The following is an 18,466-nucleotide window of genomic DNA, read 5'->3' as shown; positions in this document are numbered from 1 at the left end:
CTCATAGAATAAAATTAATTCAAAATCTTTGACCTTAAGGTTTCTGGATGCCTCAAAGGCTCAGAGTTCATGCCAGCAAAATGTATTTAAATACCCCATTCTTGAGGAGAATATGAAGCTGTTAAAAAATGCGGCCACTCATCAATCCGACATTTTCTTTTATTAATAAAGATAGTCCAAGAGGTATTGGGTGTTTTTGCTTTAATGAAATAAAAAATGGCCAAGAATTGATCTAGCTCTCTTAAATTGAAAGAATTAAAATGGTCTTTGTGAGGTAAAAATGTAATTATGAATGAATAAAATTAACAGATTACCATCCTTTTACGGGGCAGTAATCAAGGTTGTAAGATGAAGAGCTCATTCTAATGAACAAAACACTAATCAAAAAGAGTCCCTTTTCAGATAATAACAAAAGTGCTTCAGGATTTATATTGCTGTTAATTAACAGGAACTGGCATCTTGTTCTTACCAAATTCTCAATAAAATCTTTTCTCAGGAGTGGTTTTGAACACAAAAAAACACTTCTCAGAAAATCATTACCTTGTGGCTCTGAGACAAAATACAACCTCACCTCAGAGGCATTGTTTACGACAAGAACATTTTTTATTCGACTTCCCCCTGTAGATAAATAACTTTTAAAGCAATCATGCAATCCTCATTAAATTGTGGGACGGATTTTTTTTTTAGAGTGAATGAAAACAAAATGGGAAAAAAGGTCCATTTGGAAAACAGCAGGATGCTCAGATAAACTAAGCTTTTCTCTGTCTACCTTTAACGTTCCTGTGTTCATCAGAAATGTCTGATTACCACCAGACTACTGCAAATGTTGCTGTGAACACAAACGCCAGGGACTCATTAACCAGAGCCGTTTAAATGACATTTAGCTGTGGAAAACTGCCTTATCTGCACTGCTTTCAAATATCATGCTGTTGATGCACCAATTTGACCATGCCAGATCCCCCTTACAGCAGCAAAGTTTACTATCAAGCAAAGGCCAGTATTTGCCTAGGGCGACTAAAGAGGAAGCCCAACTAAAACAGAAAATAAACCTGGAGACGTGCCATTTTTTTTTCTACTTGATATCCTTCTGGTAACTGTTTTGCTCATTTGGTTCACAATTCAGCTACCAGGAAGCCACAAGTTCAATAGACTGGTAATTAGAAATTCACGTCATAAAATAAATACTTGTTTTCTATAGACAGATTATCTCCCTTTTTGTACAGGTTACAATATTTCCTTGTTTTTTCATTAATGAGGAACATCATTCTAGAAAATGGGTCAATTTTGGAAATAAAGGATAAACTAAAGGTGTAAGAATCATAAAATGTTCGACAAATTTTGTTTAAATCTGGCCCAAATGAAACTAAATTGTCGTCTGCTCTTTTGAAGACCCACTCCAATGAAAATGTTGTTTTTGGTGTTTTGAATATGTTCTTGTGGAATTTTTCTGATCAAGAAGGACATATATGAAGAAATTTAAGGACAAATGTGCATTTCAGAGTATTTCTTTTTCCAAATTGTGTGAATTAGGAGCAGAAGAAAAAAATAGAATGTACCCATGACATAGAAAATACTCTGGGTGGACAACAAGCTCTCTGCCCTGAGCTCTCGCTCTCAGCAACTGGGAAGGAAGGAGGGCGGGGCACAACTCAGAGGTTTTTATTTTTTATTATTTTTTTATTCATTATAACAAAAGATGATCGTAGTGGTACTTTAAAGAGGTTGATTCTTCTGTATGCTTTCCTCTCCCCGACCACCTCTTTGCCTTTCAGTATCAAAGCAATGAGGCTTTGAAGCTTTATACTTGAAGGTCCAAATTTACACCATTTCTTCAATGTTACTATTATTAAACAAAAGAAAACTTTGGCAGGAAGTAAAAAGAAATCCTTTTTAACACGATTCCTTAGAAAAGGTTAGGTTTTATGAAGCTGTAAAATAAGAAGAGTTTGCGGGATCTACTCCTACATGTATGCTGCAGCAGAAGGGATTATCACCAGCAATTTGTTTCTTTTTCAGAGTGGTGTGCTGGCATTTAAGGGACGTTATCTCAACAAAGCTGTTCCAATATAGTTCTGTCTTGTATTTAAAAGTTCAAAAAGTGAGATTACAGACAAGTGACATTTTTTACCCTTTAAACAGTGTCCATTGATTTAAAGTTGTATAAAAGTGGCAGCACAGTGAAATGCAGTCAGTGCAGGGTTCATTTCTTGTGTGACATCATTTGCACCAATCCACATTTACTGTAAATAGATGTTTTTGGTCAAGTTTCTAATGAAATAGCTTATTTTGTGGAGGACAAAGATTAGCGTACGATAAGTTGTATAAATGCTACTGAATGAACACTGATCATTTGAGAACTGTGACAGGAACAGATTCTATCATTCATTTTCAATTACTCTATTGCCGGTGTTGGATAAATTCTAAAAAGTAATTGATTACTTTACTTAGCTTCTGGATCAAAATTGTAATTAACTTACTTTACTCATTACCTATTTGAAAAAGTTAGTCACTACTCAATATTGTACTTTACCTTTTTTCCTCTCATATTCAGAATATCAAGGGTAAAACAGTTAAACAAGATCCTCTTGTCTTTCTTTTAACTTTATTTTTAAAGCAATGACCTTGTGCAAAGTATGAACCTGATTCAAGGCTTAACCTGGTATTATTATTAAGTTACAACACATGCCACTGCTCAAAGTGAGATGAACCTGTTACACGTACATTTATACCTATCGAATCTGAAATGAAGTCACTGTTCTGAAAGCAGGAATTAGGAGATAAGGGTACACTTCCAGATCCATTTGCTACTTCAGCACCACACACACCATGGTTTTATCAATACGTAGCTTAGTCAGACAGCTGATGTGTTACAGTCCTAGCTGGGCCATAGCTTCTAATTTACAGAAGCTTCAGTCTGATAGAGGATCCATGAGTCAGAGTAGCTGACATTTCTGACTAAAAAAACCCTCGGGCACTCTGCTCGGCTTTTTATTTTTTATTTTTTACAAGACCTTGGTGGGGAGTTGTAGCTTGGAAGTATTGAGTTTATCTATGTCTTAGGCTGCACTGTTCATCAAAACAAAGCAAAACAATAAAAGATGCTACTTCTACTATAGAACCTATTAAAACCTATTAGAGAGATGTCCACTCACACGTTGGTGGTGAAGATGCCATAGATGAGGTCTTGCTCAGGCAGGTAGAAGGTGCTCTGCAACTCGTTGTAGTAAAAAGGGATCTCTCCAGAGCGGGAGCAGTTGAGCCTCGCCTTCATGAATGTGGTCCATGTGTCTTCCAGGAGAAATCGCCCACCAATGTCATTCTTGCAGACTCGGGCCACGCGGGAATAGACTGTCTTGCCACAGTCATGCTCCACTGCGTTTTCCCTCAGGAAAAAGAAAGTGAAGAGACCAATTTCGTAGGCTGAGATGAAGTGGGGCTCTAAGAACGAGAGGAGGAGAGAAAAAAAAGAGAATCATTATGTTTACTGCAGTAAAATAAAAAAGATTTGGAACATTTGTCTTCCAGATGTTGCTTTGACCTCTTTTCTCATTACTGATAGCAAAGTAATGCTGGAAACTATTGTTGCAAAGCTGTTGAGGGACAGGAATTCTGTGTGAACCATGTACACAGGGAAGCTGCAGATCCCTGCGGTGGATTTTAGAAAATTGCTTTTAAGACACTATAGTTTTGATGATCTAAAGATAAAAGACAAAAAAATCACATCTGCATAATAGCTGGGCCATGCTGCTTTCAGTGGGTGATTGAAGTCTAAATTACACTGGTCCGTCTGCATTGTGTCTCCCTTGCATTGGGTGGGGAGTCCGTCTCATGACCGTCACTTAGTTCACATCGTCTTCCTTGCATCTCCGGTCTGTCCCCCCTCCTTCAGGCTTTTGGAGGAGTTGAGTGATTTGCCACATCTGTGTCAATAACAACCAAAGCTTTGCCAATCAGGTCCCATGCACTCTTCTTCCTCATTGAGTCCTTCTAAAATCCATGTTTTGTGTCATCAATGATGTCATGTTTTTGTACTTCCAAAAAGAAACTTTCACTGTCCATAACGAAAACGGGCGATGGTCTTAATGTGCGTGATCCTATACGCGCATCATCTTAAATATAAAACAACGTTTTATTTTGAAAGTCCAATGAAACCTGGACCCGTTTCCCATTTCTTCCGCTTTTTGTCACGGAATGAAGGCGTCAATGGACTGGAAATCGAACTCCTGCGTAAAGGAGTGATTGACCTGGAGGAATTGTGTTGCGGAGAGACGGGCAGCGGACACAGACATGACGGAGGCGATGTAGACATTCTGATTGGTTAATGTTTCATTTTTGTGTATCAGCGCAACAGAGACGCACCACAGACAGATCAGTGGAAATCTGGCTTAACACATGCACCAATATTTATTGTTAATCATTATCCTACAATACTTTCCCAAAATACTGGAAAAAATAAAAAGGTTAAAAAAAGAAGTTTTTGCCTCATTTGTATACAAATGTTCATGTAAATTGTTTTTGTAAAAACAATATCCTGTCCCAAAAAAAACTCTTTAAATATGTTTAGCAATACATTTTAAATCCTATTTAGGGTGTTATGCAAACATAAATTGAGACATTCGTGGCTGACATTTCTATAGAGACCCCCAAATGACTGGTATCAGAAAAAAAATCTTCATGGCGCTCGTAACATTTCAATGACATTTGAAAAATTCACGGGAAAATGACAAAAGGATAAACCACGCTCACTCAGTACTGTTTTCTTTTTATCATGCTAATATTCCAAATAAATCATCTGATTCTTGCCAGGTCTAACAGTGAGCTGAATTCAACCTCAAACGAGCAACAACAAATGATGTGTCATGATTGAAGACTGAATGGATCACAGCAGCACATCGATGGCTGCTCCATGTTAAAGATGCCTCTCCTTTCAGGGTGCAGAAGGGTAGCATCTATCTAGTAAATTCCTTCTTATAGACTGACATTAACAGTCGAACAATAAAGTTAAAATAGCAGACTCTGTATGAGACTCTTTAAATGTATACTATGCAAACACAGTTTAAAATGGTTGATATAATCAGCTTAAACACATAGCCTGTGTGATTTACTGCAGTTCTTAACCTTTAAATAACAGTTGAATTAGATCCAACATTATTGTAAGGGATTAACTTCAGGATTGAAGGGATTTCGGAGAGTATTCACTGCTGTCAACGTGTGAAAGACGGAATGCATCCTAGACAGGTTGCCAGTCCATTACAGGATTTAATGGGAATGTCATTAAATGGGTCAACATGTTCAGAAAGGCCTGATTTTCATTCAGATGAATAGTGCTTTGAGCACGCAGTTTAAACACCGAAATAACGAAACCATTAATCTGATCATATTTACTTTGAGGCTCAAAAGTGTTTGTTATGCAGACTAGTGTGAGGGGAAAAAGCTTGCATTATTATTTCAGGATTTGTTTTCTTCCGTTTCTCAATCTTCCTAAAGTTTGTGGATCACCGATTTAACCAAAAAGCTAAAGTTAGACAGTGTTTTCTGTTGGTAAACGATTTACTTCCTTATTAAAATAGTCAGAATTAAAGATAAAAAAACCAGCTTAGCCTTTGTTCCGTCTGCTTACTTATGTTAGCTAAATTATCAGTAGCTGTAAAAGGTTTTAATCCTTTTACTTCCTTAACGTTAAGTTTGGTATTTTTGAGGAAGAAAATGCGTTTTGATAACTTTGTTGGTATCCATTCCATCCATTTTCCAAACACAAAAAACTCCTTTGGGGGTCACTGGGTTGCTGGAGCCTATCCCAGCTACTGTTGGGTGAAGGCAGGGTACACACCCTGGAGGCAGGCACTCACATTCATAGCCAGGGAAAGTTTAGAGGAACCATGTGACTGCGAGAGGAAGAAAACCTCCACATGGACAAAGAGGCCATGCAAACTCCAAAAAGCCTGGATTTGAACCAGGACCTTCTCTCTGAGAGATGAGAGTGCTGAGCACTATGCCACCATTGGATTCTACACTTCTATTAGTCCATATTCATTATTCCAGGAGCTTCAAATCTGTCCTCACCCAGCCCAGTGGACAGATGATAAAGTCCTGCCTTCAAAGGTTACAGCCCATGAAATTAGATACAGTATTTTTTGTGCATTTTATTGTTGTGGTAGTTGAATATTATTGCTGAACAGTTTTAACTACTTTACAGATGATACCACATTTAAATTGGACGCAGGGTAACTGAAAGGTGCATTGGTGTTATAACGGCAAAGCGAACCCAGTTCCTCTGCCAACATGCTTCAAATCTATTGTCTGTTTTTTTTTGTTAAAAAATAATGCACATTGGTTTCTCCTCCTTTTAGAAACATCTGTATAAATTAAGTCTAATTTAAATAGAAAAAATAAATAAAACACAATTGCAGAAGCCTGGTGTTTAAAGCAGGAATTTCCAGTCTGTTTATAATATTAGAAAGCAAATCTCTTGAAACTCCAACAAACGATGGAATATTTGAATAAAAAGTAGTCTGTAAATAAAGAGTAATTATGAGTATAAATTTCAAGGAAGTGACATCCTTCGTCGCTGCAAATGTCTGGATACCTCTCATCTCTTCTGCTGCAAAAGAAATCTCTTGACATTTCCATAAATTCTAAGAAGCAAACACCACCCACTTGTGTTCTGACACTGAGACGATTGTGGCTACAACACACTGCAGATTTGTTTTCAACTGCTGTGTTTTGTTCCATCTGACAGCCGACCCAACAAAGGAAATGCTTCACAGCTGCCGTTGCATCTCTTTCCTTCTGGGACCAATTTATCGTAAGTGATATCACATTCAGACACATGCAGATGAGCACAGACACAAATGGAATAAAACAAGCATCATTTGCACTTACACACACAAGCCAATAAAAAACAAAAAAAAAACACTGGTATCACCAGCACAAAGTCTGTCTCTTCCTCAGACACGTACACCATCATGCACATTGGAAATCACTTCACAGCCATGATGGAATATCCCTTGGGTGCCAGTGAGTCTCTCATCTAAAAAAATAAATTGTCGAGATGAAGCGGTAAGAAATAAAACCGCTGTCCGCACAACAGCAGTGCAGCAGCCACTTAATTTCTGTTTCATAAAAACAACCACTGGTTCCGGCGGTGCCACAAATGAAGCCTCTCGTGGTCTGTACACAACAAAGACACAATAGGCGTGAGGCGGGAGGATGACTTCTTGTGAGGTTGGAACATGATTTAGCACAAAGGACGAAAAAGAAACCCTGCCTCTTCATCGCTGTGAAGCAAGCTGATAATCTACGATTAACAAATCCGGTCTACATTTTATCATGTGGGAAAAGTGTTACCAACAAAAATAGAACAAACCTCATTAAAAAGCCAAAACACCCAAAGGTATCATTTTAGTTTTTATATTTAGGACTTCAAACTTTATTTAAAACACATCTGTTTCAGTGGGTTAATTGGTGCCAACAAGCTAGATTTACACGCACTGGGTGTCACTTATGGCTCCAATTACTAGAAAAGAGACTGATGAGAAAATCGGCTTAATGCTTTTGCGTTTCACTCCCTGCAGCTAAAGGCTGTAAAAGATCTGCTTCCTTGTATGCATGATTCAGCTGTGCAATGTAAGCTTGTGTACTCAGCTGCCAAATGGACACAAACCGGAGTGTTTGTGTTTAGATACCCGTGTTTATGCAGACTGTACACATGTCAAGCAAAGGGCAGGTGGAGCTGACAGATTCTGTGAGATATCACTGAAATTACGTGGGTGTAAATGTGATGCACAATGTTCTTTTTCAGTGTTGTGTGGTAATCAACAGATTGCTTAGTCTGACAGGCAGCTTGGCTGCTGGAGGAGTAACGACACATGATGCTTCAGATCAGACACAATCAACCATAAGAGCAAGGCTCCCGAACGAGCACACATGGAAATGCTGCAGCATGAATTATTAATGACGGGGAGAATAGTTTTTCTTTTTTGATTAATTTTGTCTAAAAAAGGAAAGGTGGAATGATGCAAAGGCTTTAAGTTGAAGCATGTTCTCAGTGGGTGCCTGGCATTTTTTTTTTTTTAGAAGATTCCATAAAAATTACCTGGATAATTATCTAGAAATTTATTGCAAAGATAATTGAGCAAAGAAAAAAAAAGGAGACCCGTCAGGTGTGTTGGAACCGAAACAACGATTTGCTTCAAAGTTAAAAGTTAACTGTGTAATGTATAATATTGATACCATCTATATATGCATTTTTCAACATACATACAAGTTCTATTCTGAATAAACGCATTTAAAATATAAGGTTTAAGTCAATATATAAAATTTTTATGTTTAAATTCTTGTCTTTTACTTGTTTAAATTGCCCACAGTCTCTTTTATAATTCATTGCTGTCCTGCATAATATCTGGAGTTTATACATGGATTTCAAAAGCTCACTTTGTTACAAACAGTGTCATCAAGTTTCCTGGGTTCTGTCCCAGCTGCCCTTGAACATAACCTGGATAAATATCCGTTTCAAAGACGTAACTGTCCATATCAAAGGTCTGCAATGCCAAAAGAGCAGTTTAGACCCTTTTCCAACAGAGCAAAACCCAACCAGAGCCAAAAAGTCCCACCTGCAAGGGATTTATTTAAAACATGCAGCTTTTAAATATTTACAATAACTGAATTATAAAGATGTTCATTTTTTCTGTATATAAGAATTTTGATTTATTTTACTTTTGACAGCCGGGCATGTGAGTTCCTTTCAAAATAAAATCCACCTTGTGTCAAATGACGCAGCAGATTTCATTGAATTATCTCTCATTATGACTTTAGTACACCGCCATTCTTGCTATATCGGTTTAGAATCCAATGTTCTTTTAAATCAAAAGATGTAAACGCATTTTTATACTTCAAACAGCAGAAGATAAGCATGTGTGCTTTAGGTGTTTTCTAATGAAAACCACTGACAGTAGATCAAACCTGTTGCCATTTTTTTTGCTCTGTTATCTGAAAAGTTAAAAATCTAAAGATGAATGCCAAAACTTAATAAGTTAAACCAAAACGTTACGACCGTTATTTTGTCTTCAAAGCCAAAGATCTGCAATGGGGGATAAAGCAGCTGCATGTGGCTCAGGAGCCTCAGGATCTATAATAAAGTTATGTTCACAGGGTATATTCTATTTGTATTTTGCTGTGTCTATGCTTCTTACTTGTTTATGCTATTTATGCTACTCTAAAATATGATATCATATATATCATATAACAATAGTCATATGTAATATGAAAATATAAATAAAAAAAGACTCTCAGTAGCATGAAATACTCTTATGACATCTCTTCAGTCATAAAAGGTACAATGATGCAATTAGATAAACCAAGAAAGACGTTCTAGGAACCACACAATAATATATTTACTAAAGAAAGTACAAGAACTTTTGTGCCAAGTGCCAGCAACACAACTAAAGCAGTGTAAATCAGTTGTAACATGAAAACTATTTTTATAGTCTAAGAATGAGGTTATTAGAATCATATTGTTTGGATTATTCAGATCCAACTCTGTGGCTCTCCTTCACAGTCAGATGGATGGTAGGAACCCGAGGGTCAGCAGCTGGCAGGCTACCAATCCAATAAAGGAACGGATAGATTAGAGGCAGGACCCCCTCCCCGCTTGAGGTTATTCTGATGCTTGGAGCTTGATATTAGATTTTTGTTCACACCCTGAATCGACTGGGAAAACAACTCCATAACCCTCCCAGAGTCACGTCACGAAGCAAAGGCGGCTTTAAGGGCTCCATGCGTGCTCCCGCAAGCTGTCATCATCCTGATGAGAACACTGCTTACTTTGTTGCACATCTTTTTCTGACTCATTTAACATTCTCGAGTCTGTCTGTGCATGTGTGCGCTCAAAGCCCACAGCTGTAACTCACACGGAAGCGCATGCAACTTGTGTGCTTGTCTGAATACACACACCCACAGGCAGAGCCCATGCAGAACGCGACGCATGCGGCGGATTGTAATTTCAGCCTCTCAGAACGGCGAGGAATAATTATATTGCTCACTGACTCCTCCGTCTATCTATTCGCTCTCATCGTCTTCACTGACCTGCAACTCTCAGAACTGCTCTGTGTCAACCCTGGAAACAACACACCTCAAAACTCCTCCATCTTTCTTTGCTCTTCATCTTCCCGTTCTCACTCCTCTACTCCTGCTGCTCCTCATTAGGTATGACATTCTGTCCTGCTGTCAGCTGCTCAGACATTTCTGCGTCTTCCTGTGCTGATAATAGTAATGCAAAAAGTTTAAGGACTCAATGTTGGTGAAAATTGTAAAATAATTACAGGTAGATTTGCGGAAACTGTTGGAAAAGTGTGATCGATCGGATATATAATTGTGTCCAACTATTATTTTTATAATTCTGGATCATTCCAGAAGTAGCAGAAGGAGGCGTACATTTATTTCCAGCAATGAAAACGATTAATTCAGTGGCTTATATTTGCAAATAGGCACCAAGGGGTTAAATACTTGCAAAATAGCATGTTTAATAAAAGTATTTATTTCTTATTCAATAGTCAGTTTCTTTGATAGTAAACCTTAGTAATCTAACTACTGTGAAACATTTCTGTTTATTACTTTTACTTCTTAAGTAAAAAAAAAGAACAAAACTGGTTCATAATAACTGAAGTAAACATAAATAAATAAATAAATAAATAAATAAATAAATAAATAAATAAATAAATAAATAAATAAATAAGGCCCTGTAACAAACTGACCACCTGTTTAGGATGTACCCTGCCGTCACTCTAAAGTAGCAGGGATAGGCTCCAGCAGCCCAGATGGATATTTTTTACGGTGCGGCCTCTTTTTTGTACAAATCCTTACACCAGAGGACTTTTATACCATTCCAAGTCCTGAAAGGGCACCAAGTATTTGTCATCACACATTGTCTAACACAAACAAATGAATCTAACCTTTACCTCCAGAATCCCATTTGCTTAAAATATCTCCTCCCACTTCACTTTTCTGTATCCCTCCATAAATCTAATTATCCACCTGTTCCTGCAAGCTGCATGGAAAAAAGTTTTGTGACAGCGATCTCTTCAGTGAAGGGCCCATCTACGTTTTTGCTGGAGTCAGGCTGTGTGAGTGAATTTTTGCAGCAGTACGTTCACAGCAAAGGCACAATGTCAGCAGCACAGGGATTATTGACACCAACACCAGCCAGTCTTTATGCTTCCTCTTTCTCATAAATCCAACTGATTCCTATAGTCAACATTCTGCACACAGTTCCAAACTTAAACACTCTTTGTAATCCTTTGAAAAGAACCTTGTTAGATGGATCTGTCCTGAATGTAGAAACCAAAAAAAGCACAGTTGATTGTGTTGTACGCCAAAGCGCACACTTGGCTCACCTGCTGTTCTGCAGAGGCCTAGGAAAATGTTTAAAGAAACAGCAGGAATTTCAGGAGGGTGCTTAAAACAACTCGTATCAGGATTACTTGAAAACCCAGCTAGGATTTAGAGCAGATCAGATAACTCGTCCATCGAGATGGAATTTCTCCTACTAAAAAACACAAAAACAAGATGTGACTCTGAAGGACTAACCTGTAAGTCCAAACAGTGAAAGCACTGATCTTACTGTCAAACTGACACTTTGAGTTGGATTTGACCAAAAGACGTTCTAAAAGTCACATTTCAAATTTTGCGACCGTTTCTTAGATTAAAAAAAGAAAAACTACTTGCACAAAGAAAAATATTTATCCATTGAAGACCCACCCTGATGAAAATCTTCTTTTTGGTGTTTTTAACATGTTCTTAATACAGAAAATTAATCTCAAATATGCATTTCTTTGTATTTCTTTGTTCAAATCATTGACAATTAGGAGCAGACGAAAAAAAACCATTTAATTTGTGATGTAGAAACTACAGTCAGCGGATCACAAGCTCCCTGCTTACATCTTAATTTTCCTGGCTCAAAACTGTACATCTGGATAGCTTCGATATCGCTCGCCATTTTTGTTGCACCAATAATGTAAAGTTGGGGGTGTGAGGGGCTGTAAGCGAGCGGGAGAGAGTGTGAACAGCTCTGAGTTATGAGTGGTGGGAAGGAAGTCTGGGTTGCTCCACGCCTACGCAATAACTCAGAGGCGAATTTCTAATGAGCTCCTGCCGCTCTGCAGAAACTATGTCCCAGAAAATGATAGTTTTTCAGGTTTTGCCTAAAAACGGCATCATCATAATTAAAAGAACTCTGGGAACACTTTTACAATGGATCAAAAGATGATCGGAGTGGAACTTGAATTAATTAAAAACAGAGACCTTCACCCAGGAGGAAAAAATTTTTTTTACTGTACCATTGAGCCACTTGGAGTTGTACTGGGCCGTACGCAGAGGTGGCATGCCTCCCAGGCTCCTGTAAATGACCGGATCCCTGCCTGAGAAGTCGATGACAGTGGCAGCATACAGCTCCCCACTTTCCGTCACCACTGACGTGGAGTTGTGACGAGGGTCGTACGGACAGCGCGCCACGCCGTTTACCCGCTCCAACACTCTGCTCATGTTTCCCACCTGACATAAAACGAGACAAAAATGAAACGAAACAGGATGAAAAAAAAGAAAGCGTTGCCACTGAAACGTTAACATCTCTCCTTAGAGGGATGTTTGACTGTACCTCTCTGGTGATACAAAGAGGCTGGAAAGCATTCGTGCCACAGGTCATGACCTCGGTCTTGTTCAGCAGCAGGACTCGGATGTAGTTTTGACATTCAATCTGCAAAAAAAAAGCAGGAGGCACCTTACAAACGGTTCATCAAAGCTTCAAAGCAGCAATGGATGAAGTCTTCTGGTGTTAGACCGGCAGCCAGTCTGGTGTTTAACTCATGATCCCATTGTTTAAACATGTGAATATTAGTTTGACAATGAATGGAAGCCCTATTCATGACGTTCACAAAGGTCCTACAGTGAGTCTAATACGTGTCGCAGCACAAATCATTAAACTGTTCAAACAAAAGCATGAAATTACATTCTGTTCTCCAAGGACCCAAGGAAATTGCAACAAAGTAGGTTGCAAGGAAAATTGTTTTGACACATTTGGATTCACTCCTGCTTCTGCACGGATGTTTGGTTCTTACAAAATCCTCCTAATAAGACAACTGAGCAGAGAAGAGTTTGAAGGGACAACCTTCTGAAGAGTGTTCATATGCCACTATAGGCCCAGTCATGCATATTCCCCTTCACTTTCTCTCTGCGCCTTTTTTTTTTCTCTGCCAGAAAAACAACTCTTTGATTGAAGGGACTGAAAGAGCTGGCCTGCGCAGAGACCTCCCCTGAGACCCACAAGGACCCTGCCACAAAGCCAGGAGAGAACGGGATGGCCTCACTGTACGCCACACACGGCTGACACGACGCTCTGAAATGAAGGGAGGGCGGGTGATAGAGGTTACCTCTGTTTTGCCTTTGCTCTGACAGGACCTCCTGGTTTCCTCATCTGGTGCCCACTCCGTCGCCTAGGAAACAAAATAGCAGAAAAGATGACACTAGTGGCAGGAAGTTACACCTAGACAATTGAGCTACTGACTTGCTGAAATTGTAAATATTGTCCAAAAGGAGTTTAACCTCACTGCCGTCTGTTTATTGTGTAAACAAGGCGTCCGGGTTGCCAGCAAACAGTCCATTCAAGGGTACTGGGCAAGGTACGCGATGAGGGCTGAGGACAGCATTAGCATGTTAATAGCCTTCCTTTCATTTCTTCTTCTCTCTGAAAGTTTGCAGCACTTGCCTTCACTCTGCCACCCCTCATCACTTCTACAAACCAATTATATTCCTGTTGACTGTTATGTCTTGAACTTAATTATGGATGCAGGCAGCAGCGCTCCACTGCAAACACTCCAGTGCATACGTACAAGCTGCTTGACTGCCAGCGTTTCTCTGGCTCCTGTTCAGAGTTGAGAGATGTTCCTCACTTGGCATGAGTTGTCTGTGAGCAGGTGCCAGAGGACCTCTTGCTGTGTGTCACTGGCCTCATTTTTACCCATCCACCACCATCTGAACTGCCTCTGCAACCTCTCAGCCAAAGCACAAAGCCTGACTCAAACCTCCTCGTCTTACAGCTTGACACAGTCTCTAACCCTTTGTTTTGGTATTTCCTTACATCCCACCGGGATTTTGTGTTTTGTGAAGCCCAGGAGACAGCTGTAGGGATTTCTTTCCAAACACAGCTGGCCAGCTGTGACCTGAGGTCCAGAGAACCACCTCGAAAGATGGCTCCGAGAGCTGTTTCTGGTCCTGGATCAGTTTGGGTGTATTAAGACTGAAAATTTGTTCCCGATTATCAGGGGAAAGGAACTTTGGTTCACTTTAAGTGGACCAACGGTGTCCAGTCTGAATTCACCCTTAGTCTTTTTAAAAAGGAACTACGTCTGGGTTGTATCAACAGCGTTGCTGCACATGTTTTAATGGGTTGATTTGGTATGTGTTTTTGTTCTTTTCATGGGTCCCCGTGTTCTTAAACTGGCTCATGTAATTTTAACATCTACGCTTTATTTATTTCCAGTATTTTATTCTCATTTGTACTTTTATTTATTTATATATATATATATATATATATATATATATATATATATATATATATTTTTTTTTTTTTCTATATACATATAGAAAAATGCTGTTTCTGTTATAAGCATTACAATCTTATTACAGTATGGGACTACTGTTTGTAGTATGTCTATGTTTTTATATTGGTCCTTATTCAATAAATAACTTCAATTCAATACATAAAAGAAAAATGATATTTTCCTATATATTTATCTCTTTGGGCATTTTTTATTTTTTTTATTTTTAAAAATATGTATTTGATTAGCAGCACCATTAATACTTAAGAATAACATACTAGAAACTGTTGTTACTTTTAACCTTCTTGACCCCTATTAATGCAAATATGCATTGAACAATCAAACCTGCAGACAACAAGTAAATGAAATGAATCTGGGATGACAACTCTGAAAGTGCAGCAGAAAAAAATATGTTTTGCAGGAGATTACTGTCATAAGAATGTCACTGATTCTGCAAAACAGCTTGTAGATGGTTACAAATCTATAAAGCACTTCCCCTCAAGACGGGGAACAATGTGGAGCCTGCCATTCAAAAAGCAACCCCGCCCCCTGAACAGCAGTCCATCAATCTGCCTGTTGAAATGAAAACACTGCTCATCCACAGCTTCTGCCTGTCAGCCCACAGCAGCCAGGGGACTAATAAGGTGACGTCATTGGCAACACACAAACACAAAAACTCGCACACACAAGCAAAAGGCTGTTGGATGCCTTTCGAATGAGTCACAGTTTGGAGAATTACCATCTTTTCGGCAAGGAGCCCCTCTTGAAGAATCCCCATAGGCTTAACCCGCTGACCTCCACCAAAAAAGTGCCACCCTCCTCTCCCTCCACTCCCCTTCCCTACTCTTTCTCTGTCCATCTCCGCTTTATCACACCAATTTGGAACAAAGTCACAGTCACACACAGCCTGTGAGAATACCGGTTCTATTGCAACATCCTCCGTCTCCCAAAATTCCTTCCCTTGGCTCCAAAACTGTGAACGGCCACACGGGGAGGATAAAAGCTTCACTCTGTATGCAGAGGAGTTCAACATAAAGATAAAGTTGTTGTGAAGGTTCTTGTGTGGATAATTAATTGCAATACCTTCTTTTCTGATCAGTTTATTTGGGAAAAAATGGTTTAAAAAAAAGATTTAAACAAACTGAAGCAATTCAAAAATGCTAATTGTGCTAAAAGAAATAACAAATTGGTCAAAAAAGAAGAGAAAACTTAATCTTAACCTTTTAAAGTCCTACTCTGATCAGCTTTTGATCTATCGTAAAAGCTAGTGGTCATTTAATTCTGTTTTTGTTGTTTTTAGCCAAAAATTAAATGTCCTTTTCTAGGACAAGGTTTCTGCAGAGCGTCAGTAGTTTATCAGAAATTCACCTCAGAGTCGTGGACGGGACTGCTCATTTCCCATAATCCCTTTGTTCACACATTCTAACGTTACAGCCTCTCACAACCCCCAACCAAACATTGCCGGTGCAACATAAATGGCGAGCAACATCGGAGCCATCCAGCTGCACAGTTTTGAGACAGATGCCAGCTCAGACGTGGAAAAAAAAGACATACATGGATCTATTTGTCAGCAAGAGGGTGATTCAGAAAGGTACAGAGCAGGGAGCTTGTGACCAGCCGTTTGTACTTTGAACGTAACAACTAGAGGCTTTTTCAAACTGCATTTTTTCATCTGCTCCTGATTCAAAACAATACGAGTACAGCATACTCAAAAATGCAATTTAAGCTTAATTTTCTTGATATATGTCTTCCATCATAAGAAAACGCCACAAGGACACTATTTTTACTGGAGTGGGTAATTAAATTATAATCCTAACATACTTTTTATGTGTAATTTTTTTATGCAAATATCCTTAATTTTTAATTTCCATCAGGTAATTTGTTTAAAAAATATGAAACATTTTTAATGCAATCAATCTATGGTCAGTAAATGTACTGATCCTTTTTTAAGTCTGACTCTTTGGTTAGAGATAGTAAAAACAGATTCTTAAATGCTATAAAAAATGTAGAATTATTAGTAGCAGTCAGAAAAGAAACACAATTAGCTTTATATCTAGGATTTGAGAAATTGCAAAATTCATCTTAGTTAATTATCTAGAAAGCAGATAAAGAGTCAACTGCAGTCACGACAGGAATAGGAAGGCTTCCCAAACTGCTAAGCTCTGACTTTAAAAACCTAAACATCCCCAGATGAGTTTTTGTGTTGCTGCAACTCCCACTGATGGATTAAGTGTTGTGCAAATGTTGGCGGTCGCTATCTGGATGTGTGAGGAAAGGCATCTGATGCAGGAACAGCTCTTCACTTCCTGTTTGTTCCTATACAGAAGGGACATCCACCCTCAGTTTTTTCCAGCAAGAACAAGAAAAGGAAATGTTGTTACTCTGCAGCACTAAAGAGAAACATTCAGGAAAAACAATTAGATAACCTTCAGCCAGAAAAGCCGCAATTGCTAACAAAAGCTCCATATGTGTGCAAGAGTTTGATCTTATATTTGAGGTTTATAGGACCATTCATATCTTCTCTTTTCCAAACTTGTGAAAAACACTCCCTTTGCGTCTCTTTTTTTACATTTAAAAGAAAAATCCTCCCTAAAACCTCCATCCATGAGGCCAAGATTCCTAAAAGCCACTTTTGTCTTAATCACTAAAAAAAATACTGCTGATTATACAATCAGTTTCACGACAGAAAACTCATCAGTTTTCCCGCCTAAAGCTGGCGTCAGGGTTCGGAAATTAGTTATATTTCTGCTAGAAAAAAACGGGGGGAAAAAAAGAGGTAAAGACTGAGGATGAGTATTAAGAGTGCGCGAGTGGCATCGCCAGCACACGTCCTTGTTCCTGAAAAGTGGAGCTATGTTGATAAGCCTGCTTCTCACAGAGACGCTGCAAACGTCGTGTGTGACACTAATTATAACTCATGAATAATGTAAATAAGTATGTCAGGGGAATAATGGTTGTTTGAATAGGAGCTGCCTGACACTTGTTATAGTCAAGATAAATGTGTGTACAGCGGTGCAGAGGGTTGGACATAACTCATCGGGATATAAGTCAGGAGAGGCATTACCAGTACAGCTGAATTCAATAACACAAATATGTGTACTTGTAATTTTTGTAAAAAAGTCTATTTGTATTCAGTAGTGTGACAACATCAAAGAAATTATTTTTATTGGTCCTTTAAAAGTTTTATCTTGTTGCATCTTCCCTACTGAGGCAAAAAAAAAGGACAATCAACAGAATCTTGCACATTTTTCTTCAATTTTCTGACATTAATTGTATTATCATCATTTTCTTCAAACAGTCAATCACACATAAATCAAGATTTTTTGGCAAAAATAAGTTCACGCTAAAAAGTCACGAAGGAAAACTCTAATGTGACGTTCATACTGAGTTTGGAAAATGGTGTTCAAGAGTTATACGCTGATGTCCATGTTGACTTGTTTGTATGTGAACATTATTGGAGCCAACAGGTGTTTTTGCAACATTTGAGTGTGTGTGGACAAGCCCCGCCCCTTTTAGATTAGTTATACATCTAAACCTGACAGTAGTGATTATAAACTTCCAGTACCTTGTTGCTTCATGATGTTTTATGATTATACCCCCCCCCCCCTTCTATAATCCCCCTCCTACCCTCACCCCATCCCTCTCTCTTCTTCCCTCCTTTTCTTTTCTGTCCGGTCCAACACGAAAATGTTACAAGTATAATTGATATAAATAAAGTTTAGCATAGATTACAAAAGGGGTGTATTCTAATATACTCCTTGTGTGTAAGATGATTGGGGTAATGCAAACAGTAAAATCTGTCCGACACTAGAGGTCTTCAGCTCTCATCTGTTTGCTCAGCTGTTGGACAGGACAAGTTTAAAAAATAAAAAACATAA

The 18,466-nt window shown here is 38.6% G+C and overlaps 1 protein-coding gene across 3 annotated transcripts in view; it reads right to left on the bottom strand.

The window, feature by feature from the left end:
- Positions 1 to 18,466, bottom strand: part of sema5b (semaphorin 5B) — a 209,913-nt gene that overhangs the window by 61,318 nt on the left and 130,129 nt on the right. For all 3 annotated transcript variants that reach the window (XM_011489256.2, XM_020713350.2, XM_011489257.2), the window contains exons 6-9: positions 13,422 to 13,484; positions 12,650 to 12,748; positions 12,333 to 12,546; positions 3,153 to 3,438 (exon numbers count right to left, since the gene is read on the bottom strand). In XM_011489256.2, coding sequence (XP_011487558.1) covers positions 3,153 to 3,438; positions 12,333 to 12,546; positions 12,650 to 12,748; positions 13,422 to 13,484 — 662 coding nt within the window. The remainder of the gene's footprint in view (positions 1 to 3,152; positions 3,439 to 12,332; positions 12,547 to 12,649; positions 12,749 to 13,421; positions 13,485 to 18,466) is intronic.

Source organism: Oryzias latipes, chromosome 21 (genome assembly GCF_002234675.1).
Source record: "Oryzias latipes chromosome 21, ASM223467v1".
NCBI lineage: Eukaryota > Metazoa > Chordata > Actinopteri > Beloniformes > Adrianichthyidae > Oryzias > Oryzias latipes.
Note: the sequence above shows the minus strand (reverse complement) of the source record. Positions and strands in the feature narration are given on the sequence as shown.